Source organism: Thunnus thynnus, chromosome 12, assembly GCF_963924715.1.
Source record: "Thunnus thynnus chromosome 12, fThuThy2.1, whole genome shotgun sequence".
Classification (NCBI taxonomy): Eukaryota; Metazoa; Chordata; class Actinopteri; order Scombriformes; family Scombridae; genus Thunnus; species Thunnus thynnus.
The window spans coordinates 11,056,754-11,081,981 of record NC_089528.1 but is presented as its reverse complement, the minus strand read 5'-3'; the positions used below and the strand labels follow the sequence as shown (position 1 = coordinate 11,081,981).

Genomic DNA, 25,228 nt, shown 5'->3' with positions numbered 1-25,228 from the left:
ATTGAACGTCTTCAAATAGAAGAAAACAGTCGAACGTCAGTCGTAGTTTCACTGAAATTCAAACAGTGAATACAAAAGAAACAGTAACCCAGATGGATGTGTACAAATAAAAAACAATGCCACTATTACAAATGTTTAATTTGTGCATTCATGATAGGTAACAAACGACTGCAAAAATGCCTTTTCTGTTTTTTACACCGGGATGAAGAGCGACAGTTGTGACTTGAGAGTTGGTGTACCATCCGTAAAGTTCTTGTCTGTTCTGGCAACAACATGCACAAGCAAGGAATAAAAAAAAAAAAAAAAAAAAACTTTGTACAATCTATTTTCATCATTAAGAAACGTAGATAATTAAAAACTATTGATAAAATTAGTGCTTTCAGCTTGTGTACATACAGTATGTATATATAATATACCCTGCCCTCCCCTGTAGTGATTCATATCAACAGCTCTGCAAACATTTGAGTCAATTTCTATAGAACATGCAAATTGACAGAAAGTCATCAGCTGGTAGAGGGAAGACCTGAAGTAACTGAGTTGAATGTTTAGTGTTCCCAAATAACTCAGCACTTGTCTTGTGGATTCTTGCTTAATCACTGGATTCACTGTCAGACCATCGTTCAGATTTGATTCTTTTGTTCCTTTTCCTTTTTTAATAATCATGAGCTTTTTGTCTGCGGCTTCTAGAGGGACAGGATGAATTTGGTTTCGGTAGCTGTAACTGTGCGAGTCACTTTAGCGTTTTCACTTTCACTGAGGTAATGAGAAAAATGCTGTCAGGTGAATAAAAAAAAAAACAAACCAGAATACAGAATTGAAATCCAACTGAACTCAGCTCTGATGAATTAATTTCATACTGGAAGCACAAAGTTTGACTTCACTGGTCAGAGTCTGAGTTCAGCTGAAGTTCAAGCTGCAGAACCACTAGAGAGCGTCTGAAAGAAAAAAATATTTATATTTGCATTATTTAATGTGGCCTAAACACATTTTTAATTATCAACTCAATTCCAAACATGGATTAAAATAGACTGAAGTGATGGTCTGTGAATATTAATTCATTTAACAGTAAGTAGCTGGTAACACTGGATGGAGCTGTTTTATACTAAAGAGTAATATCATGTATCTTGTATGCTGACATACAAGCTTCGGGTGCGTAAAGTGTTAAACTGGGTTGTAGACATAGACTGGGCCCCTACACAAAGGGAAATGTAGTGTGAAGACTCTAACTTGGGTTTCAAGTCAAGAAGCAGCAGTAGTAGTCAAGATGTTTGTTGTAGTTGACCGTTCAGTGACGATGCTTTAAGCACTTCAAATTTCACTGAACACCAGTTTCAGACATGATCATGGCAGAAATGTCAAACTTTAACAGTGAGATAAAAGTCCTAAAGCTATGGCGAGGGCTTTGCAAAGAAAGAAAGAAAAAAAACACGACAATAAAATATACGACTGAATATAATCTGTACAGATCAAAGAAAAAAAAAAAAAAAAAAAAGGAAGACAGTGACACTGAATAAAATGATTGTGATGTTGCCGTCTTCTCGGAGTTCATATGAAAAACATTCTCAGTGGTCAGACAACGAACACGACGTGTGCATCCCTCCTCCTTCACTCAGTTTCTCCAACAACAGAGTTTCATTTGTTTTCTTTTTGTTAAAAAAAGTTCTTCATGTTGATTTAAAAAAAAAAAAAAAAAAAGACGCAGGGGTCCTCAGGAGGCTTCTGGACTTTCTTCTCAATGGCACAGAGTTTTGCCCGAAGGCCTGGGGAGCCACGTTTCGCTGCTCCCCCTCAACATTTTGGGCAGGGAAGAGGAAAAACAGATGTGAGCTACAGTCATTGCTGTTCTTGTTGGTTCACAGTGTGTGTGTGTGTGTGAGTGTGAGTGTGTGTGAGTATGTGTGTGTGTGAGTGTGTGAGTGTGTGTGTGTGTAGAGGGGAAGTCAGGTGAGCTAACACCAGTCAGCAATGTAATCAAAGTCAGAGAACATGCTCTGCTCCTCCAAGTTCAGCATTCGGGGTTCCCTCGGTGGGGTTAAGATGGGCGCCTCTGAGGTAAATTCATCGTCGAAGTTGCTGACGTCGTTGGCGCCCTGGATTGTCGGCACGAACGGCGGCTTGACCTTCTTCGCCAGCAGTCCGTTCCAATCCATGTTCTGCCAGGAGCCGGACAGAGAGTGTCGTATTAGTCTCAATTTTTTTTACAAAAAAATAATTATCAGAGCAAATTCTCTTTTCTTTAACTTACCCTGAAGAATAGATGTTTCTTAACCTCCTCTGCATCCCTTTCTCCTGCCCCCAGACGTCGTTCTGGGCTTCTCCTCAACAGCTGAGAACAAGGAAGGACAATAAAATACAGTAAATCCACTCGGTCTGCGTATACTGAGGATACGTTAGTGGAAAATATAAGCAGAGTTTGCACTTTTGGCACAATTCATGTATGTAACTATCAAATGAAAACATGTACGACTATCCTATCCCTTCGCTCAACGCACCCTCCTCATGATGGAGATGGCCTCGGTCGAGAGGAACCGTGGGTAGCGGACTTCATCGTTGACGATGCTGTCGAACACCTCCTCCTCATCGTCACCGGGGAAGGGGGACTGAAACAGACGTGCCAAGATGAAAAAGATGAAGACAAGACAAATGCAACTGAATATGACTCACTGTTATGTCAGAGCATCGGTGTGAATCAAATGCTGCGACAATATGCAGTGATGTACTGTTGATGAATGTTTTGTGATATCAAATATCTTAATGAAACACGTGCTCACCTCCCCAACCAGCATCTCAAAGATGAGGACGCCCAGCCCCCACCAGTCCACAGCGCGGGTGTACGACGTTTCAGTCAAAACCTCAGGAGCTAAAAACTCAGGTGTGCCACAGAACGTACTGGTGCGGTCCCTGAAACCCATTCCTGAAAACAACACAGAGGATGTTTAATGAAAAAGGTCAACGCTACTTCAAACACATTCACTGTCTCTTTTAATGCTTGTTTAAGCAAATACTGTACATGAACTGTGACTGACATGTTGGAAAAAATATATTTTCTGAATAGTTTCATAGTAAAATACATTCAGAATGAAGAGAAATCCCAAAATGTCAAACTTTTCTTTAAATAGTGAAATATAAAGCCTTCAGTAAAATGTTGTTTCCCATTTTACCTTCTTTGCAAAGCCCAAAGTCAGCGATCTTCACGTAGCCCTCTGTATCAAGGAGCAGGTTATCCAGCTTCAAATCCCTGCAAATGGCAGAAAAATACAATTAGTTTTCAAAACTTGAGTCTCCTAAACAGACGTGGGAGTGGAACTGAATGTCAAAGCGCTCACCTGTACACAATCTTATGGTCATGTAAGAATTGTAATCCCAATACGACGCAGGCCGCATAAAACCTTCAAGGACACAAAACAGATTAGATTAGATGACGTGAACTTTACTGACAAATACGAAGACAATCAGAGTGTGAGCTTTACTTTAACTTATACTACGATATGAAAAAAATAAAATTAAAGCTGTGATCACTCACACGGCCCTGGGCTCAGAGAAAACATCAGCATGAATGTGCATCATCAGGTCGCCTCCTGCTGCGTACTCCATGACGAAACAAACGTGCTCCTGCGTCTGGAAACACGCAAACAGGTTGACCAGGAACGGGTGGCGAACGCTGTTGACCGTTTCAAAAATCCTCTTCTCACACATCAGACTGGAAAGACAGAGAGAGAGAGAGAGTGCGTGGGTCACAATTTGTACTCATAGTCCGAGAAAAATAATGCCGCATGAACAATTAACCATTCCTCTACAACAAAAACAAATCTTTCCATCTTTCAAACTTTTACCTGTCCACCTCATCACGAGCCACAATGTCTCCTTTCTTCAGAGCTTTGATGGCGAACATCTCTCCTGTGCTTTTATATTCTGCTAACAACACCTGCAGGAGGAGAAGCAGAGGAAAGAGAAGCTTCAGAGAAACTGATTTTAACTCGTATGCCTGCGTTGTCGTGTTGGATGATCAAATGAAACGTACTTTTCCAAAGTGGCCGCGTCCAAGGACTGCCACACATTTGAAGTCTTGGAGACTGAAGTGGAACTGCTCTTCTTCCCTGGAAATGGAGAAGTGTTTGAATTAGCATCTGTTATAAGTAGTGTGTGCCAGCATAAAGCTGTTGGTGTGAATGAGGAAACATTTCTGCAACATGACAGTTAAACTCAAAGCATGATGATTCAACGCCAGGGGGCACTGTTTACACCCACGTATCCACCTAAACAACAGTCCCACTGAATACCTGCATGTCAGAGCTTAGCACTGAACAGACTTTAACACATGACGAGAACTCTAACAACAAAAACATCTTCTTTAAACTTTTAATTATACATTTAAAGTAATAAAAACATGACAAGCATCAGTTCTGAAGCAGCAGATTGATCCCCGGCCCTTCACTCTTACCTTATATCTGCGTCTTTCTGGATGGCAGTGAGCTCCAGGTCTGGATGCTGGATCTCCTGCTCCACCACTCCGTCCAGGTCCGCCTTCACTGCTATGCTGTTTCTCTTGTTCAGGAAGTCAAATGAGGCCAGAGCATCCTGCAGAGAGACAAAGCAGAGCAGGAGGACAGAGAGTGAGTAAATGTGAAACTAAAAGTACCGACAACCCAAGATTGGTGTCACCAATTCACTATCTGACCAAATGTGAAATATGATCACAATCTGCCCTTCTGTTCCTGAGTTATGGTGTTGAATAATGGCCAGAAAAGTGTTTTTGCAGAACATTACGATGTCACAGTCAGGCTGACCTTTGACCCTTTGGATATAAAATGTCACCACTTCATCATTTTATCCTATTAGACATTAGTGAAACTTTGTCATAATTAGTGTATGAATTCTTAATTTATGGCCAAAAATGAATTTTGTGAGGTCACAGTGACCTTTGACCACCAAAATCTAATCAGTTCATCCTGGAGTCCAAATGGGCGTTTGTGCCAAATTAGAAGAAATTCCCTCAAGGCGTTCCTGAGATATCGTCTTCACAAGAATGGCACAGATGGACAGAAAACCCGAAAACATGATGCCTCCAGTCACAGCTGTTGCTGGTGCAGAGGCATAAAAACTAAAAATTACAAAGGACGAGCTTTTATTCATCATTCAGTCATTATTTTTCTCCTGGAAGATTATAGTTACATCTGTTGTGTCTTAGTAATATTCACAAATATGCTTTAGTCATTGATAATAACTATGATAAGAGCTGTGTGACTGGATTCAGCTGCACAAACACATTATTGGATGCATTTTCAAAGTAAATCAACTACATATAAAACTATAGTTTAGTCAAATAAATCATGTGACTATTGCTCAATGGAGAGCTTCTTAAGTTGAAGACATAATGAGAAGCACATTTGTCAATACATGTATGATAGTACTTTAAAGCATGGCTAGCAAAGCATTTTATTGGGAGAGTTTTCTCCCCCTGACATGAACTGAGTTTATTGGGGGATCTGACCGTTGATGCTGCAATTAACCTTCTTGAATCTTTAATCTTTAATGGTTCCTTGTTTTAAACTGAGAGCATGGCACCCATCTTCATGAACCAGACTCAAACCCCTGAGCCGCTGCTGTGTTTGTCTTCCAGCTGTGATTACATCAGTTCATTGCTGACTTATCGACAATACCTGTGATTCCTGGAACACTTTACCTGTACTTCCTCCTTGTCAGGCATCTTATGCTGCACCAGTGGCTCCCGGATGTCGTCGGGTGCTGGGTAGTGCTTGGGTCCTGGGGTGGGCTCTTTGTCAAAGTCCAGCTTGGTCACCAGCGGGTCACTGTGCATGGACAAGAGTACGGCTTAGTGATGATATCAGTGATCCAGACACTGAGACTGCAAAACTAAGTCATGTATTGTGTGTTTTTATATTTTATCTATTAACACAAGTATGTTTGCTCTTCACACCACAACAGTTGCTCCTACTGATGCAGGTTTACAGAGGAGACACCTACAAACACTGTCATCAGTGTCTCACTTTTATTCAACATCATGAATATTTTTGGTCATAACTTTAGTGCATATTAATTACTTTTGAATATACATATAAGTACAGTACGAGTGTGTTTGAGTACCTGCTGGGTGTGGGGGAACCAGGCAGGCTGCTGGGTCCAGTCTCAGCTGCCTGCGGACTGAAGGAGTTAGTGCTGACGGTCGGTATGGCTCTTCTCACCAGGCGGCCCCACGTGGCGATGTTGATGTTCATCTGAGGGGCTCGCAGGAAGGTCTTACCTGATGGAGAAGAAGCAAAGAGACACAAGAAGGGTAGAGGAAAGAAAGAGCAGAAATGAGGTGACGTTTGTGAAGCACAGTGAGCAAGGAACACATATAATTTAATACAAAGTCATATCTCCTTTCCCTTAGCCTGTAGAAACTGATTTGAGGGTAACATTACTAAATACACCGTTATAACAAATATAAGTTTCTATGATTCCTGACGCACCTTGCTGCTTTGAGAAAATCTTCTTTTGTCTTTGCAACTTTGGTCGTCTCTCAATGACAGGATTGAAAAATGTTACCTGATCAAGAGAAAAAAAACAAAACAAGATTAAACAATGGAGAAAACAGCCAGTTCAACTATGAGAGAGATCTACTTCAACGTGTATATGTGCACACACACTTTATACGGTGGCAATGTCTCTGAACGTTGTAAGATATACTGAAACAAGACAACAACATGAACATTATGCAGCTGAGAGTAAAGAATAGTCAGAAGAGATTGTTCGACTAATACAGACTACCATGTGTCATTTGTCACCAGTGAAGGTTGATAATAGTCTGAGTGTGAACAAGTGAACATGTGCACACCTCAGCAAACAGCATCCCCTGTGGTTCAAGGTACAGACACATCCCGTGGCGCTGGTTGTCCAGGAAGTCCTCCAACCGCAGGAACTTGACCGCGCAGAGCGAACGCCAGTCACGCCAGTACACTGAGATCTCTAGCTCACGAGACTACAGCACACACAAACCACAACAAGGAGATGTGAAACAAACTGTGTTAACTAAACAAAACACTGAGTCAACAGCATCGATGTAGGCCAAGGTCAGAATGTGTGTGTGTGTGTTAGTTACCCGGTCCAGCTCCAATGTAAACTTCTGGTCCCAGGCCTGGTTGCTGACGGGCCTCCAGCTCGTCTGGCCGACTACTGTGTTGTCCAGCTTCAAAACTGCACTGATCTCATCTGAGGATACACACACTCCATTTGTTAAGCACTGGTGTATTAACAATGTCCTAATTGTGACTGTCATTCAGTGTGTTACACAGACTATTTACTGATAACGTTAGTGACACTTAATGTAGTCAGATAATTATTTTTTCAGTCACTTTATCAATAGTTGCTCTTTTCAGAGAATGTCCAGGGTCAGATCTACTCACTGGAGAGCTCTTCACTCTTTGTCACGTTGCGTGAGCTCACACTGCGGTTTCGGTTTGCTCTGCTAATGAAGGATGAGCGTATCTCGCTCGGGCTCCAGCCGGGCAGCGGGACAGATGCAGCTTTGGAACGACCTGGGACATTTTCCAGAAGGTCCTGACAGCCCATGAGCCTGACGTCTAACGTGCCTGGTGGTGAGGAAGGACAAATTATCACACAATCTGTCTGCTTTCCAGTTATTCAGTTCAGTTATTCCATTCCATACATAATATACTAAACCTTATCATGTTTATTATTGAGTGTGGCCAGTTTTAGACTAGTATAATTCAGGCTGTACAAATATAAAGACTGATTAATTTTACACCTAAAACATTTGCCACCCTACCTGCAGGCTATTTTAGTGTGTTTCCATGGTAACAATGAATGACATCTATTGACAACTGAACGTCAGTGTCATCTATTTGCCAACAATGTTGTTTAAAGAACAACAAGAAGGGACAGTTTTTAAAGAGCACAATAAACCCTTGAAAATATGGATTTTTCTGCTTTTGCTTAACTCATTAAACTTCCTTCCAAGAGGAGGGAAAAGCAGCTCAGCAGGTAGTACGTGTAGCTCAGTTGATCATGTTTTTTGGCTTGAAAAGGATCTGAATTGCTCTCAATAAAGTAAAAGGGGAACTAAATGTAGAAATATCAGAGGAGGAACGGCATTCTGTGTGCATGTAACAACACATCTTCAAATTCTAGGAGATGGGAGGAATGTGGTTAGAAGTATTTAATTAGTTCTTTTCATTATGCCTCACATAAGAATGAACAAATTCATAATCATGTTGGAGATTGTGTGACTTTGCGGGAATTTAACCTTAAGAGACATTTTAGATTATGAGATCCCAAAGAACAGTACAATATTATATCTAGATTTGATAACAGAAAAAGTAGTAGTAAGAAGCAACCTGTATCTTTATAAAATTGCACGATGTGTAATGAAACACAATTTGAATAGTGCATGTAGGAAACACAAGGTAGGTGATGAAATGGTCACAGATTATTGGTTGGTGGTTAAGAACAGGAATGGGGCTGGCATATAAAAGGCAAAATAATACAGATGATAGATAATGTCGTCATGTCCTCTGTATAGTCACCTGTGAGTGCAGCGGGCTTGGTCACGGTGCTGTACTGGTTCTGTGTGGAAATGATGCTGGATCTTGGGCTGAGGACTGGCGTGGACAGGAGTGACAGCTCTTCCACGATGCTGCTGCTGCGAGGGTGGTTTTTAGGCAACTCGTTGAGGCGTTGCTCCAAGGAATATCGCAGGAGGTCGAGCTTTTGGCTGGACTCGTTAAAACGAGCCTGGGCCTGGAGAGAGGGAGGGGAAACGAGTGGGAGAAGGACGGCATCAATGACATGGTCAATGGTCACAGCAGCAGGGTACGGATCATTTTTATTTTAAAGTCAACAAGAATCTTGTTCCTTTTTGTTTCAAAATTGATTGGTGGATGTGACTTTTTACATGGACACGTATGCTAACACAAACCTCTGAATGTGCTCTCTTTTCTGTGACTTTTCCTGTGCCCAGGAGTTTCATGACGTTCTTGGCTCCCTCGGCCACGGCGGACTCTATCCTGGCGTGGTGACACAGCTCCTCCACCCGCAGGTCCAACGGGCTGATGATGGGTTTGTCTGGAGGACAAAGGAAGGAACATGACTCTTAAGCAACAAAATTGTTTACAAGACTTTGTGTGGACAGGTGATTTTGTATTTGTCTTTCTGTTTGTGATTTCTCCGCTGAATTAATTCTAAATGGATCATTAAATGCAAGCGAAGGCTCACCCATCACTTCATTGCTCTCGAAGCTCAGCTCGCTGGCCTGGCTGGCCTTGAGGATCTGCATCCTGATGAACTCGATCTTCGTCTTGCTGTCCTGAAGCATCTGCTGGGCTGTCGCTAGCAACTTACGATCCTGTGAGTGAAACAAAACAATCACAGTCTGTAGGCAGAAGCTTATCGCTATATCAACACACTTTAATATGAATGATTGTATCAAAAGGTTTTTAATAATGTTTTGTCTTCTTGAGTGGAATAACTCTGGATGGAAGGCCGACAACGCACGCCATCCTTCGTCACTCATTGTGTTTTGTTGTTGTGAGCACGCAACACAAAACAGCCAGGACGCCAGTGCATGCCCTTACTTGGAGCCAAAGCATGAGTGACCACATGGAAAATCTTATTCACCAAAAAGTAGAATCTCATTGTGTGCTGTAATTGCTGACCCGCTCAAGCAAACTCCACCCAGAATTCCTCTGAAGTTTAAATCCTGCTTGTTGTTGATAGCGGCGCGCGCAGGAAAGACCTCTGTCCAACAGGCATTTCCTCTCTGACATCACGACAGGACTATTTCCAACTGGAAGGTGCTCCTGTCTGTCTGTCTGTCTGTGAGAGGTCGCTTACAAAACACTGTGACCTCCCCTGGTCAGACACAGAGGGAGAGGTGGGAGAGGTGGGGGGGGGCAGTGTTTAGTCCCCTTTACTGCACTGCAGTACAAACACCTACATCTGTGCCACTGCCTGAAGCCACTAATGTTTCATTTACATTATATATTTTATTATTATAATTTTTAGATTTTATAGATAAACACCGTTAGTGTCTTGGTAAGTTGAATCAACTATTTTGACGACAGATTAATCAAAATAGTTGCAGATTGTCATTTTTCAAGCAAAAAAGCCTCTAAAATTTGGCTGTTCCAGCTCATAAAATGCAAATTTAACATCTTTGGGTTTTGATCTGTTGGTTTAACAGAACAAGAGCAAGAAGATCTCACCTTTGGCTAAATTATGGTGGGAATGTTTTACTATTTTCTGACATTTAGAGTAAATTATTAATTTAAACAAAGTATTAAGTAACCAATATGTCAATAAAAAAAGTATTTGATAGTTGCAGCTCTAGTGTGTTGGTTAAAATTCAAGGCCTACTTTGGGATTAGACAAAGAGACCTGAAAGGTATAAGATGTTTATTATCTGGAGGTATTTGGAGGCAGATTCTGGTTATCTTTGGACAGAGCCAGGCCAGCTGTTTCTGCCTGTTCCCAACATTTCTGCTAAGCGAAGCTAACCAGCTGCTAGCTGTAGCTTCACATTAACTGGACAAACATGACAGTGGCATCAACCTTCTCATCTAACTCTCAGCAAGAAAGCTAATAAGCGTATTTCTCAAAGTGTGGAACTATTACTTTTCAAGGCGTGAAAAATTTAAACCGATCCAAGCTACATTAAATAACATATCCACAGGAGCATATCATGAAGGGCAGAATTATATCACTGGCAGAGCAGTTGGCACCACTGAAATCCTACACTACACTAAACCGTCCACTAAAAAGTGTCCTCAATAGCCGGCTGACACGAGAGCCAAGACGAGCATGAGAGGCTCTCAGTGCTCCAGCTGTTGTTATTAGTCCTGGTGACTTACACACACACACACACACACACACACACACACACACACACACCTCCCAGCTAAATTACAGTTTTTCTTACTCTGAGCATTAGAGGGGCCACAACGACCGTAAGAGCTTTGTGAACAAACAGCAGTGCATATGACACACTGTATATGTCAGCGCCTTCTCATGTTTCCTCCTCCCCTACGGTGAAGCTGTAAAAGCAAACCCGCCATGTATCATTCTACCATCTGCAGGGTGGAAGCTGGTTTTCAAACTGGGAACGAGCCTTCTCGCTCCAGCTTTCATGCGATTACGCTCACGGTACCTTTCTAACAACACTGATGGTTCTGAGTCTAGATCTCTAACAACCTGTGATATAAGTTATACCTCCTTCCTGAGGTCTTTGTATTTGTTCTGAGTGATGTTTTGGAAAAGGACAACATACAGCGGCGAGCCTTTTTTTAATGATGAAGCAAGATTTACATGATGAAGAAAGACAGATTTCCAACAGTAGTAGCAAATGAAATAAATCCAGCCACAGAGAGTGCTGTGAGGAAGCAATCTTAATTTTACTGATTTATTTTCATAGATTTGGCCGTAATTTCTATCAGATATGTTAACTTTGGACACTAAAGTAACAGCTGAGAACTGGAAACATGACAATGTTGCTATAACGTGGTCCAATAGGTCAAGATGAGATAAGATAAATCTGAGGGGTCACAAGATGATTAACAGGACAGAAAAGACAAAACAAACAAAAAAATGTTTTGTCAGACTTTCCTCTAATCTTTGATTTTTTTTTGTGTGAAAATTGGGTCTTTTCACCTCTTTAGGCCTCTTAAAATTCTTCACATAAAAAGGGTGTGGGGATCACTTTCTGGTTGAACTGGTCTCGACAAGCAGACGAATTAAATTTGCAAATGTACATGGCTTTATTTTTATGGGTTGATTCAAAACATTTTATTGGGAAGTAAAGTTGAAAGTAAGCAAATTTTAATGTGGTAATAATCCCCTCACTGCACAGGAAAACTCTGTTTGCATACAACTATGGCAAGTACAATAGGTCAAAGGTGAACCAGGAAGTTGGTATGTAAACTGTGACCATAAAGACTGTTTGTACATCGAAGGCTATTTTGGGTAATCATTTTACTGTTCACCCTCATTTCCTCCTCCAAACAAGTTTGGTTGACATGAAAGTTTGTTTACAATCTGTATGATCACCTGACTGCTCATGTTTTTTTTGCCCTATTTGAAAGTTTTTGGTGATATAACCACGTTGCCAGATCTAAACCAGATCTACCAAGTGAGTACAATGTTATTATTAAGAATATGAAGGATGCTTAAACTACAAAAATAAGATCCAGGTTGTATGAAACCAGTTGTGTTTTTGTGTGTAATTGTGTACAACTGACTTATTTTTGTAGTTTTGGCCATAATTTCTATCAGATATGATAGATTTTACACACATTGCAGTCTGACATTCAGGTTTGAGCTGAACCCCCCTCCTCTCCCGTTGAATCCTACCTTGGAGGGCCCGTTGGAGTACATCTGAATCATGTTCTCGGCGCCCTGTTTGACCTTGAGCTCGATGTCGTTCTGTCTTTTCAGGGCGGCCAGGCGGCTGCTGCTGGTGCACATTCTGGCCTCGCTGTTCGGGGTGTCTGGGGTCAGAGGGCATTCTGGGTAAAGACACACACACACACACAAAAAAAGGAGTAGAAGTCAGCACCTTATGGCTCTTTGGAAACAACCACTGATATTTGACGCTGTATATGCTGCAGGAGTTTGTCACAAATATATACTGACTGCAAATAGCAACTCAGCATGCTTGGGCTATTTTTGGCTGCCAGCTTTTTGAAGTTAGCTAAACAGTCCTGCAGCTCAGTATTATGACCAATAACATTGCTTACAAAAACACGTCAGGTAGCAACTTCAGATGATGTATCCAAAAAGGTCTTCTGTTTATAATCTGATGAGGTTTGTTAACACAAGACTCCATTTGAATCACTCTCTCAAGACAAGATGAATTACACAAGTCAGCAACATTAAGATGTGGATCAGAATTTGCAGATCAATAGATGTTAGAAGAGTGAGACTTTCAATTATTTCAAACAGCGATCAGACGTGTCTTCTTGATTTTTTTTCTCCATTATGCAGACAAAAGAAACATGATTGCAAAGGGGAAGATCACACAAATCTCTCAGTGTCGACGGAGAATTACTTGGTTTGATGCTTTGATAAACAGCTGTGAAACAAACACAATTACTGCTACTTCAAGGAAATTCTCTGTCGACTGATTGGTCCTGAAATCTGTTGCAACTCTAACAGCAGAGGGAAACCCTGCAGCCATCTCTATTCTGAGCACTTGAAAAGAAACAAAAACACAAGTGTGAACTTGCACACAACCACCAATACTACAGTGACATTACTGTATATGCAAATGTGGAGTTAACACTTGATAAATCCACAACAATGTCCATTTCATACTGTTTGGTTTTTTGTTTTGTTCAGATTCTACATGAAAATGAGAGAACATACATTAGCGCTACTGTTCCCTGGTCTGTCATGCATTCGCACACACACTATGCACACACAAAAGTGAAAACGAAAACAAGTGTCTTCTATCCACTGAGCTGGACTGCAGTTCTGGGAGATGAGCTCACTGCTTTGTTTTCTGTTTTTTTTTCATGTCTGAACTCGAAAAGGTGCTGAGAAAACCCCTCCCCAGACTGATCAGTGCAGCACAGAGGAAAACATTCTCACACACACACACACACACACACACACACACACACACACACACACACACACACACACACACACACACACACGTGAGGTGGGCAAAAAACCTGCCTGACTTCTCCTGACTTGACTTGCATGTTCAGTTTCAGAGTATGTTGTCATAGTGGAACTTTCAGAAAAGGGACCCAAAGAGTAGAGTAAGAAAGAGATACCATGTCAACATAAATATCAGCTCATTAAACATAGAAGTGAAAGTCTTTTAGCTAAATTCTATTCTTTTAGCCTTTTAGAAGTCCTGTAACCAAAAAAAACAGTCACATAACCTGACAAATATTTGTAAAAAAAAAAAAAGATTTTGCTTAAGGTGTCTTGCGTCCATCTAAGTGAGCAAAACTGACAGTACCTACAATAACATCAATGAGGAAAATCAGTCATTTGAGGAGACGCTGCCAAACACGCATAACAATAACCAGCAGGCGAGTCTGTGATTCATTCACTCCAAATGTTTCACCAAAACAGTGTCTAATGACTGCTTTGAACACCTGCGGGATACGGGTAAAAGGAAGCATGTGATTCTTTGAACTGAACGTCTAAATGATTCATCTAATGACCCTTAATAAACAGAGAGCATCGCTGTGGAGGTTTCTGTTAACGGGCAGGAGGGGAAGATGTTAGCCTTCCCCGGGCAACCCTCTTGCATACAGAAATACACACACACTCACTCACACACTGAGAGGCAGGGCTAGACGGGAAAAACGTGACGACAGAGTGGACACTTGTAGGTTTTCATCCAAACAGCATATCTGTACAAAGCCTGTGGAGCAAGGTGAGAATATAACAGGGGCTTGGGGCAAAACTGTCTTTACAGTTTAGAAAATTCATATTGCATAATCTTTAGAGAAACAGTGATTACGTTAAGATCAGTCGCAGAGCCCCAGTAACAGAACCACAACACCCCTGTCTCGATTTCGGACAGGGATCTTTGTTAAATGTCTTACAGCTCCCTCTCCCCCTGTTTTGTCTGCCTTGTTATGATCTTCAGGGCTGCAACTAATTATTATTTTCGTCAATGATTAATCTGTCAATTATTTTCTCAATTAATCAATCAGTCAATTGGTCTATAAAAATGTCAGAAAACAGTCAAAAATGTTTCCCAAAGTTTAAGGTGCAAACCTAAAATGTCTTGTTGTCCCGACCAACAGTCCACAACCCAAAGATATTCAGTTTATTATCATAGAAGACTAAAGAAACCAGAAAATATTCACATTCAAGAAGCTGGAACAGGAGAATTTCAGCATTTTTTTTCTTAGAAAAATAACTCAAAATGATTAATTGATTATCGAGATAGTCGATTTATCGACTCCTGGTTGCAGCTCTAATGATCTTACGATCACGTTGACAAGTCAGCGTGATGTGAAACTTATTAGCTGAAAATGACGAAGGTACAAAACAAACATGTAGAAGTGCTGCATATGTCATCCAGTCTACGCTCGGGGCTTTCCTCTCTGAGCGTGTGGGGGGGAAGGGGGGGGGGGGTGTAGGGGTTTGGTCGAGGTCACATCGAGCCAAGAATTCAAGGACCCCTCCTTCTCAGCGTGGTTCAGCCCACGCTGGGCTGGAGGACAAGATACTGAGCTACTGAATAGCTGCAGGGCTGATGTCACTGCTGGACAGCTGACAAGGGGAACCCTCCCTCAGATTGACCCTGTGTGTGTATCTGATGAGAAAGCAACGAGAAACACGCTGACAATACTCAATAAACAATGACATCATGATTGAGAGAACTGGCCCTAAAACTGACCTGAACTGTTGTCACTCGAGATGTGATGACTGGAAGGAAAACAGACTGGACTTGTATTCGGGGAGTAAACTGCTGATCTTTGGGCAGGTCTCTTTATGAATGAAATCATATGTGACAGCGGGACCTGGCTGGTGACCCTGCGTCAGCGCCCAAGAGTAAGTCGGTCCAATTCTGGCTTCAGCTGAGCGGTGGAGAATAACCAGAGCCTCCCTCAACCTTCTCCTGGAACAAAAACACATTCTGGCTGCTCGCAGAGGCAGCGCAACTCCTTCCTACTAATTCAGGAAACAAGTGCCGTCTCTTGCGGATTGGAGACCTGAACGTATTTCAAGAAGCTGTCTCATGACTGCGGAGCTGAGCTGTACTCACTTCACTCCTCTCCATCATTTGGCGACGGCCAGCGACATTCCGCTGGCGTCGCGTCACTTAAAAAGAAAGCCCTCGTTCATCAGATGGAGGGTCACCGAGTCAGGCTAAATTTGTTCCCACTTAAGATAACCATTTACCAAGACAGCCTCCCTTCCCTCCCCCCTACACACACATCCCTCCTCATCTACTTCCTAATGTCAACTGAACCGGGGGGATGTGATAGCAACCGGCAGACAAATACCATTCCTTCTCTTCCTGAATTCACCCGGGCAACAACTACTCCATAAGGCGACTACTGTAACGAAAAACCACGCTGAACGCACACCGCTGTTGTGGTTAACTCTTTCCAAATTCCATTGTTGTCGACAAACGGACAGGAGCAGGCTTTCAGCAGCCTCGGAGGGGAACAATCGACAGCTCATTGTAACTGTCGGTGGAATGTGGAATGCAACAATGTCAGCCTCTGGAGAGTGAGTCACCTCCAAAGACTGAACATGCTCTCTCTCTCTGTGTGTGTGTGTGTGTGTGTGTGTGTGTGTGTGTTGATATAGGTGTTGTCCTAACACAACACTGTCAAAGTTACTTACTCAATGATACATTTGCATATGCAATAAACCAGTATGTAAGAGATTGCTACAGAGAAAATGAAAATAATAATATATATATATAATAAATATATAACCTTGTGGTAGAGAGGATGAAAACTTTTGGCTGTCAGCAAGAAAGTCATCACATGACCCTTAAACCAAGAAGACTGGGCTGCCATTGTCAGTGAAATAGAGAAACTGACCTTTGTCCTAGATTACAAAATGAAAAATATGTAAAATACTGGAAGAAATTGAGTCAATAAGATGTAACCCATCAATGCAAAACCACATCCCTCTACAAATATTGTATTTCCTAATATTAAACCACTTATTTTGTATGAAAAATCAGTTTAAAAAATGAAGGTATTTGAGCTTCTAATTAGTTCCATCATTGATTAATCGTTTGACATATAAAATATGAGAAAACGCCCGTCACAATGTTCTTTCTGCTGTCAGTCAAACATGACCTGCATCCGTAAAGCCGTCACATACTTAAACTGATACCATCAGGCTGATACCATCAAAATGCTTGTTATGTCCAGCACTTCAAAACCTAAAAATTATCAGTTTAAGTCATCAAAATGCCGTCAATCCTCACGTCTGATAAATTGTTTGGTTTTTTTTTCAGTATTGATATTTTAGTTGCCGATTATTCCACTAATCGATTAATCAACAACTCGTTTCAGTTCTAACCCTCCATCTCCACGCTCAGGCACAAGACATATGGAAGTGATGTTTAAAAGTGCGTGACTATGCCAGTGTAAGGATTGTGTAGTGTTAGCTTTGCCAACAGCTTGTACTGCTGTTGTTACCTAACAGTTCTTCAGGGTCTTTGACCACAATGTGGGCGTTAAGCTCTTGTAGCTCCTGGTGAAGCTCCTCAACCTTCTTGTTGGATTTTTTCAGCATGTTGTCGACATAAGCCAGGCTCTTCTTGTCTGTGGTGACCTGAGGAGAGGAGAGGAGTGGAGGCTTGAGAAAACTTTCATCTTATCACAAAACGTTACAGAAGAATTAGGAGAATTAGCAGGAATTCCAGTGATTTTACTTGTCATGGGGAGCACTACTCAGCCTGTAAAACAGGTGTGTTATATAGTATCTGGCTTTGGATGGAAAAAAAAAACAAAACACCCTTCATCACAGTTATCTCAGGTTGGGAATGAAGACAATGAATTCATAACCAAAAAGACAAACTGGTGGCATGGAGTTTGAAAGACATTGATATTTGGGAAGGTATAATAAAAAGATGTTGTTGGCTGCATTGTAGAAAATATATTTTGAAGCTAGACCCGTGCTTTAGTGTCTATTTTGAGCGACCTAACTTTATGGAAGCCCAATACTAAATTGCTGGACTACCCCTTCAAGAAAAAGCTTTGACAACCTGCTACCAGTAAAATAAAAATCAGTGATATTACCTTGCGCAGGTTCTCTGCACCTTCTTTGATCTTCAGCTCCTTGCGGATCTCGCGGCGGATCTGTTCCTTGATCTCTTCCAGCTTCTGTTGGACCATGGTGTCGGACAGGTCCAGGTTGTGTCCCAGACCCAATCGCTCTGCCACCATCTGGCCCCTGGCATCCCCCTGTGGGAGGAAAAGAGAGAAGGAGGAAAAAGAGGAGATAAGAGGAAGAAGTGGAATGTAATTTAGAGAGGGTCAGCAAGGCAGGAGGAGGAGGAGGAAAATGGGAAAGCGGAGTAAGAGGAGGAGAGGACATGCATAGGTCAGTGACTCAGTCAACAAATAAGACTGCACACGCTGGCGTTTCTGAGTAGTGTTTAAGCATCAGGGCTTATTAATATAAACTGTATGCATCCAACTAGCAGTGCTTCAAAACAGCTGAAGCCGTTTCTTCACAAAACACATGCATCTCCATTTTATCATCAAGTGCTCATGACAGCAGTAAAGAAACAATAACAGAAGAGAAGCTACACACATCATTAACATCCCAGCAGTCACTAATTTTTCTTATAGTGACAGAGGAAACTGGATCCTGATCATCTAGTGAACAATAACAACTTCCGAGTGCATTTACAGCTATAATGACTGAAATACACTGAAAATATCTTCTGACCAAACCTGACATTCAACCTGACTATTCTGAGTTCAACCGGGTGTAATGTTTTGAACTTGAGCAAATCTCTGTACGCCGTGTTTTCACTGCTGCTGTCAGTCACCATTGACCTGCATCCTTAAAGCCGTCACCTCAACTAAAGAGGGATTAGGAGTCACTTCCTGAATGGCTCCGGGCTTTAAAGGTCAACATGAATACGGTAGTGACATGCCACTAGTTGATCATAGATACGTCTGTGACTATCTGATGATTGTGAATAATCAATCGATTTCCTTTCATTACATAATTCATCAATCTAAGCTCAAAGGTAAGTTGGGCTACTCTGAGGTGCCAGATGGTTTGTTACACAGAACCACCTGAGAAGTCGTCCTTGGAAACTGTTTGGAAAAGGACAGGCACTTTCAAAAAAATACTTGGCAGATGATTGGATGAACCGTCTGTCTATAACCGTCTAACCTTGTGAGGCAGCTGGATTTGCGAGATCACCAGAGAATCCTCATAGGACGCTGATTGGTCACACAAGCGAATAACTTGAAGCCTGACAAGATGGATTTCCATGTGATTTCGCAAATTCAGCTGCCTCACAAGGTTAAAGTAACAGTTCTGATTAATCAACGGTGCGCAGATTGATTTTGCGAGAGCAACTGAAGGTTGACACCAGGCTACAAACATTTAGCGCCTCGGAACTGATGAATATGTATTTTAAGGAGCGTCAGCCACAGAGTGCAAAAATGAGGAATGGGTTTATTCTAATTATTATAATCCTTGCACATGATTTACTAAAGGAAAAAGAGCTTATTTAATCACATTACTTACCGCCCAGTGAAAGCATGTTTTAATTTAGGCACAAACATAATATTTATTTTTAAATCTACTTGGTTTGTGCCCGTCGGAGCGAACTCTCCCCTTCTCTCCTAGGAACCTAAATTTCAAAAAGGTAGGAGTCAATCTACAACGCCTATTAAATGTGAAGCAAAGTGCTACACTTGTCTTAACCAAATAATTCCTAATCGTTAAATTGTTATTAACCCTTTTTACCACCATGTCTCACCCTGCATATTTAACTGAGAATACTTCATGTTTAGGAAAAATATAATCAATTAATTATTAATGTTGTAATGACTAGAGGAAACTCTTGCTGATTTGTTGTCACATCCTGGCTGTTAAAATCCTAATTTTCCGCTTTGCATTTGAAGCGGCCCTAGCTTAGGCTAATTACCTGGCTAGACTTCAGCAACTTCAAATAATTACTTTTTTCTGATTAGGTAATAATAGCAATAAAAAGACAAATAAAATAGTTGGAAGTTGTGAAGTTGTTCCCAATTTAAAAAACAGAACATACATACATATAAAAAGTATAAAAGAAACTATATAAAAAATTATAGTAGTAATTATAGACCACTCCCAACAACGACATCGTCATATGCATGTGCACACAAACTCAAATCAAATTTTGTGTGTCATTCCAGATAACAAAAGCTACTAAACACATAAAATGTAAACTAGAACTCGCTGCCCTCTGAAAGCCTCTGAAACTGCGCCAAGTTTAAGTGTGTAAATTAACTTATTCCATTCATGGAACAAGGTTCATAATGAGATGTCAAAGACAGCACATCGCCACACTGTGACTACCACGAGATCTGTTTCTTGCTGCTTTCAACCCAACATGACTTTGATACAAAAGAAACTAGTCAAACCGAACACTCAGATACCCACATTTAGACTTAATGCGATTAGATTCTATTTAATGATCTACTGTTAAAATTACAACAACCTGAGGAGAGGACGGTAAAAAGATGGGTCGAGTCAACAATACAAAGCCTCTACTTTTCACTAATCTTTCTGCCTTACCGTAACATCATCGGTTTCATCCAACTCCATCTCTAGATCAGTTGAACAACCCAGTCCTCGCATGTTCTGCTGACCAGCTAAACAGTCATTACATCAACCCCAACGAAGGAAAAATGATATGCTCCGGCACAAAGGTTAGGCTACACGATGGCTGGGACGTCCGAGGCCACACTCATTCACTCGGCGAGTATCCGATTTTCTCTCGCATTTTGTGCTCTCCTTCTCACACAGACTGTTGACATCGACGGGGGAAGATAAACCGTCTGAGCAGCGACAGCCAAATCCCTCTTAGCTTCTCACTCTGTGAGGTCAGAGCGGCCCAGAATGGGACCTAATCTCACTCCAGGGAGAGGACTGTGTCTAAAATTAACCCAAGTTAAAAACATAACGCTGGCTGTCCATTGTGGCCTTTCCCCCCCATGGAAGACGACTTGTGTGGTAGAGGAGAGGAGGCAAAGCACTGAAACTACACACCCCGACTACTGTAAGAAGTACAGTTAAGAGTCCTGTTGAAGTCTCAGTACAGATGATGGTGAAGTTTAAAGGTGCTTTTACTCCACCGGTGAAAACAACTCTTTTTAAAAACACAAGAGCTCATCAGGAATTAACCCTGCAAGCTTGTCACTGTAAAAGCAGGTTATATTATCTTCTATTCCTGCTTCAGTTTTACAGAAAATCCAAGGTTTCTCACAGTCCTTTATAGCTAGACTTTCTCCTAACATCATAAAAAATAAATGTACTTTCATGAAACCTTAAGGAGAAAAAAAGATCTCATTTCACTCAGCAGAAGCGGTCATATTTAGTGTGACTATTTTATTAGGCCATCATCTATTAACTCAATTGATCTGATCATGAGACAAGCTACTTCAGAACCTGGGTGGCTGAACACAGTTAAACAGTTACCTGGGGGAAATCCTGAAATCATCTACTCTACTTCTGACAAGCAGATTTATGTTGGGGGGGAAAAATGTTTGGTAAGATAAGGGATTTCCATGGGCTCAGTCATACCCTTGGCCAGCCCTTGTGAAATTCCTCCCTCTCCTCTATAGGTGCTCACTTCAGAGGAAACTATAGTTTGCACATATCCTGGTCCAGAGGCTCCTTGATGACTCATAGGTAAAATGGAGGTCACAACTCCTGTGGAAGAATGGTAGGAGGGGAGCAGTCCTCCTCTTCAGCTCATTGCCCTGCAAAGCATGTTTGCACTGTAGCTGTGTTTGCCCAATGTGGTATGAGGACAGCGTGAGGACACCCAAAAGGGCCTGTTTTACAGCGCAACAATGCAAGGAAATCCACGAAAGGCCGATCAGATAAGGTGGAAATAAATCAGCTAGTAGGCCCGCAAGGTCTGCGTTTTAATTTGAGATCAAACAAAAAAAACTGCATCCAAAGAAAGAGAGCCGGCGCTCCATCGCAGGATTAGTTTCACCTCTTGTTTCTCTGTAACTGCAATACTTCCTCCAGTTACTCTTTTACCTGTGCATTTCTTATCATTTCATGTTGCTTGTATGTGTTACCTAGTCACGGGAATGACGCCACACCGGTAACTCAAGACTTATTTGGTTCAAAGACGAGTGAAGCAGGAATTGTAAGCAACTGTTTCCACTCACACCACAATACACACAGTTTATGATGGATGAAGGTTCGTGTCAGTGCAGCTCTGCTAGCTGCTCTGTAAAATGTTCACGGCCTAAACTAAACTAAACTAAACTAAACTCAAACTGGAAAGACTGCACATTAAACCTTTTAGCTACACTTTGTTATGTTCAATATTACAAAAAAACAAAAGAGCTGATGAATTTATTAGATAGTGGTGATGATAAAATAGCGATTGTTCATCATCACAAAATAAAAACAACTACATTTATAGCTATAACTGACCTGCAGACTGCCATCTAGGACCCATATTTAAATAAACCACTAATAATATTCTTACACAAGTAAGGCAACTGTTACCTACACATGCTGAACTTGTTAAAGAGCTCTTGTAGTGCCTCAGACATGAAAGGAAACTGTGAGGTAAAAGCAAACATTAGGTCTGAACTTCAAGTGTAAGCAGGTTAAGTTGCTCTTTAAGCCTGAAAGCTCCAAGTCCAACAACAAGAGCTCCATTCAGACAATAGGACAATGGAAAAGTTGAGGCCACTATCCAAGCTCACACAGTTAAAAAGCCAAGCCCTTGCCATTTCTGCGCGAGGCCTATCTCTGCCTACAACCTGACACTTAGGCCGTCTTACCCCACAGCTGGCTGCAGAGAGTTGGCCACAGCCTGGTGCTCTGCTGCGACCAGAAATAGCAACGCAGGCTAATAAATGTGGATCCTACAAATGCAGCCTTCACGAGAGCCCTAGACATATCCCCATGCCAGATCAGACTGTAAGTAATGTCTTGCACTTCAAGTCACTGTTAATTGTCATTTTCTGAGCCAGATGGACGTTAGGTTTATTCTGTGCCCAGAGAACTGACGCTGCAATGTCACAGAGTGGAACAAGTGGTAAACTGCTCTGCAGCACCTGTTGCACTGCTCAGCTGATCTGGCTCTTCATCAACCACTGTGGTGGTAGCTGTTAAAGTCCCCCTCCACCCAAAAATGTGTTTCGCTTCTTGTTCTGTACAGTTTAATGTTTGACCTTCACTGCGCAGAATGATGTATGTGCAGAGTTTGACACTAGAAGGCTGTTTTCACATTCATCTGCTGAAAGTGGAAAGTTTCTCTGTGCTAACCTTAAATCTGAGTAACCTTAAATCTTTGACAGGTGGGCCTATGAGCATGATTTGTGACATCACAACAAATCCTGGTCCAGTATGCAACTTAACAAGTGAAATATGGAAACCTGAAGCCTTCAGAGCACAAACGCTGAGAATGGCCTTTTCAGTGAAGTAAGAGACATCTTGTATTCAACAGTTAAACTTTTGAAATGAAAAATACTTGCATATTCATAGAGTCTGAATTTTCAATGAGGGAGAAGGAGAAAATGTCATTTTATGAATTTCAAACTAGGTGACTTATCTTTTTTTGCAGAAAAACCATATTAGACATTCAAATTATTACTGAAAGCAGAGTATTTTATATATCTTAAAATATGTGGAGTGAATCTTTGAGGTTTAGCAGGCTAGATCTATTCTAGCTAAACATAACAACTCACAGGCTGAACTAGCAGATGTCTCCTAGCATGTTTTCAGTATTTCTTATATTCTAATATAAATATACAAAATCCACTGCCATCACATGTAAGAATACAACACAGGGATGGGCTTGTTTGTTATTTATCATCTGTCATGTACTTGAGTATGTCAGCTGAAACTGACAGCTCAGTTTAACTTTTCATTCTCCTCCAGTCTAAATAGATGGATGTCAACAACACATATAGAGTCAGACAATCTAGGGACAATCATTTCAAATAATATATAAATATAAATGCTGTGTGTGTGTGTGTGTGACATTAATGCACACAACATCTTTGGCCATTTATGTTCTTATATTCAAGACGAAACAGGTGGTTTAACTTAAACTAGCTTTGTCATCAGTTTGCTGTTTTTTGATTCAGTGAATAAGATAAAAACAATTATATTTAACACTTGTTCAGCTGCAGTATCACTGACATCACCACCTGTTGGCTCAGTGTTCAGTTTCAGTCTGCCGCAGCCCTGAGAATCATATAAATAGGAAACATTTAAACCCGTACTTCTCACTGGTGGTAGATTTGTTATCAGCTGTGACCACTTCCCCCAATACTCCCTAAAAAGATGACTAACACACTGTGAGTGATCTTCTTATAAACTAGTTGGTTGGAGGGTAATGCTAAAGCAGTGCTCTATTGCACTTGTACCGTGTTTAGGTAAGTTCAGGAGAAAGCTTCATCACTTGGATTTTTTTTTTTTTTTTTGGTTAGGAAGATTTATTTCAGGTCTGACGTCACTCAAGTGAAACCATATTAATCAGTGAGTCATAGCTGTTCACACAAAAATACTGGGAGGACAGGACGATTATTCTAACATTAATTACCTTCTCAAAATGAAAGAAAAGTGTATTTACATGGTTTAAAGTACATGTAGTTTTTCTCATCTCTGTTACATTACTGGTGACATAAAGTTCAACTGGTCTGTTTGAAAAAAAATTCAAGCAAACCGGTGAGCACTTGCTCCTTACAAAAGATGGGAACATTTCGCACTTTATTCACCTCATAATCATATTAAAATTAAAAAATATACTGATGGCAGCTACATGAATGCATGGAGGGAACCAGCGGTTACACAGGTTAACTTAACGTTAGGCTACAGACCTGTAGGTTAACGTTGAGCAACCATTATTTGACTTGAACTGTTGAACTATAGCAACAGAAACGTTTTATTTTTTTACAACAACGGCTGTTACATTCATTAACACGGCTGCTTCCGCACAAAACCGCCGGTTTGAAACTTTGGATACTTCAGGATAAGTTAGTTTGGATAATTGTTTCCCAGGCCTCAATCCATGGATAATTCCCAGACAACCCTTTGGGATCTAGTAAAGGCCATTCACTTATATACAACATTATCGCCTCACAGCGACCAAACTTCCATGAAACAAAGCTGTTTGCTCACTTATTTATTGAACCCTCTGGAGAAAGTTTGCGCACTTTTTCGCAACAGTTGTCAACTTTTCCTACCTGCACGGAATCGGCGGCCATCTTGGTTTTCGCCTTTGAATCAAATCCTACGGGGAGTGAGGAGGGGAGGTGGGACTCCAAAAACAAGCCTTGTTTTACGTTTCCCTCTCTGCGGACAAAAAGACGGGGTTATTTTGACCAAACCATCGGTCATCTCGGGCACACGGGGCTTCCCATGTCGTCTTCACGCTTCTTTTACGCTTCCCGCGCCGTCCTAGAGGGGTCCAGAGGGTGGACTGGTGCTCATAAATAAAAAAAGCTGAAGCATGAATCTGTCCCAGTGCAGTTGGAGAAAGAGGCGGTGGTTACAGTGGAAGCGT

The 25,228-nt window shown here is 41.3% G+C and overlaps 1 protein-coding gene across 3 annotated transcripts; it reads right to left on the bottom strand.

Moving 5' to 3' along the window:
- Positions 1 to 120: 120 nt before the first annotated feature.
- Positions 121 to 25,228, bottom strand: pkn2a (protein kinase N2a). 3 transcript variants are annotated; one of them, XM_067605404.1, is made up of 23 exons: positions 24,909 to 25,228; positions 17,754 to 17,918; positions 17,151 to 17,286; positions 12,364 to 12,518; positions 9,235 to 9,364; positions 8,939 to 9,084; positions 8,547 to 8,760; positions 7,407 to 7,592; positions 7,103 to 7,212; positions 6,839 to 6,982; positions 6,474 to 6,549; positions 6,106 to 6,262; positions 5,684 to 5,810; positions 4,442 to 4,578; positions 4,022 to 4,097; positions 3,834 to 3,925; positions 3,524 to 3,700; positions 3,327 to 3,389; positions 3,162 to 3,238; positions 2,772 to 2,914; positions 2,493 to 2,600; positions 2,246 to 2,326; positions 121 to 2,153 (listed from the first exon to the last, which is right to left on the bottom strand). In XM_067605404.1, the coding sequence occupies exons 1-23, from the start codon at positions 24,927 to 24,929 to the stop codon at positions 1,950 to 1,952; spliced, it is 2,925 nt and encodes a 974-aa protein (XP_067461505.1). In that variant the 5' UTR covers positions 24,930 to 25,228; the 3' UTR covers positions 121 to 1,949. The 3 variants fall into 3 exon arrangements, with proteins under 3 accessions (XP_067461505.1, XP_067461504.1, XP_067461506.1); XM_067605403.1 differs by lacking the exon at positions 24,909 to 25,228 and adding an exon at positions 20,260 to 20,541; XM_067605405.1 differs by lacking the exons at positions 17,151 to 17,286; positions 17,754 to 17,918; positions 24,909 to 25,228 and adding an exon at positions 15,383 to 16,369.

Coding starts and splice junctions, on each gene's coding strand:
- pkn2a (XM_067605403.1), bottom strand. CDS start 20,322: ATGCGAGGACTGGGTTGTTCAACTGATCTAGAGATGGAGTTGGATGAA. Junction 12,519..17,150: donor AGACCCTGAAGAACTGTTAG/GTAACAACAGCA, acceptor GTCTTTACCCAG/AATGCCCTCTGACCCCAGAC. Junction 3,701..3,833: donor GCTCGTGATGAGGTGGACAG/GTAAAAGTTTGA, acceptor CTGTCTTTCCAG/TCTGATGTGTGAGAAGAGGA.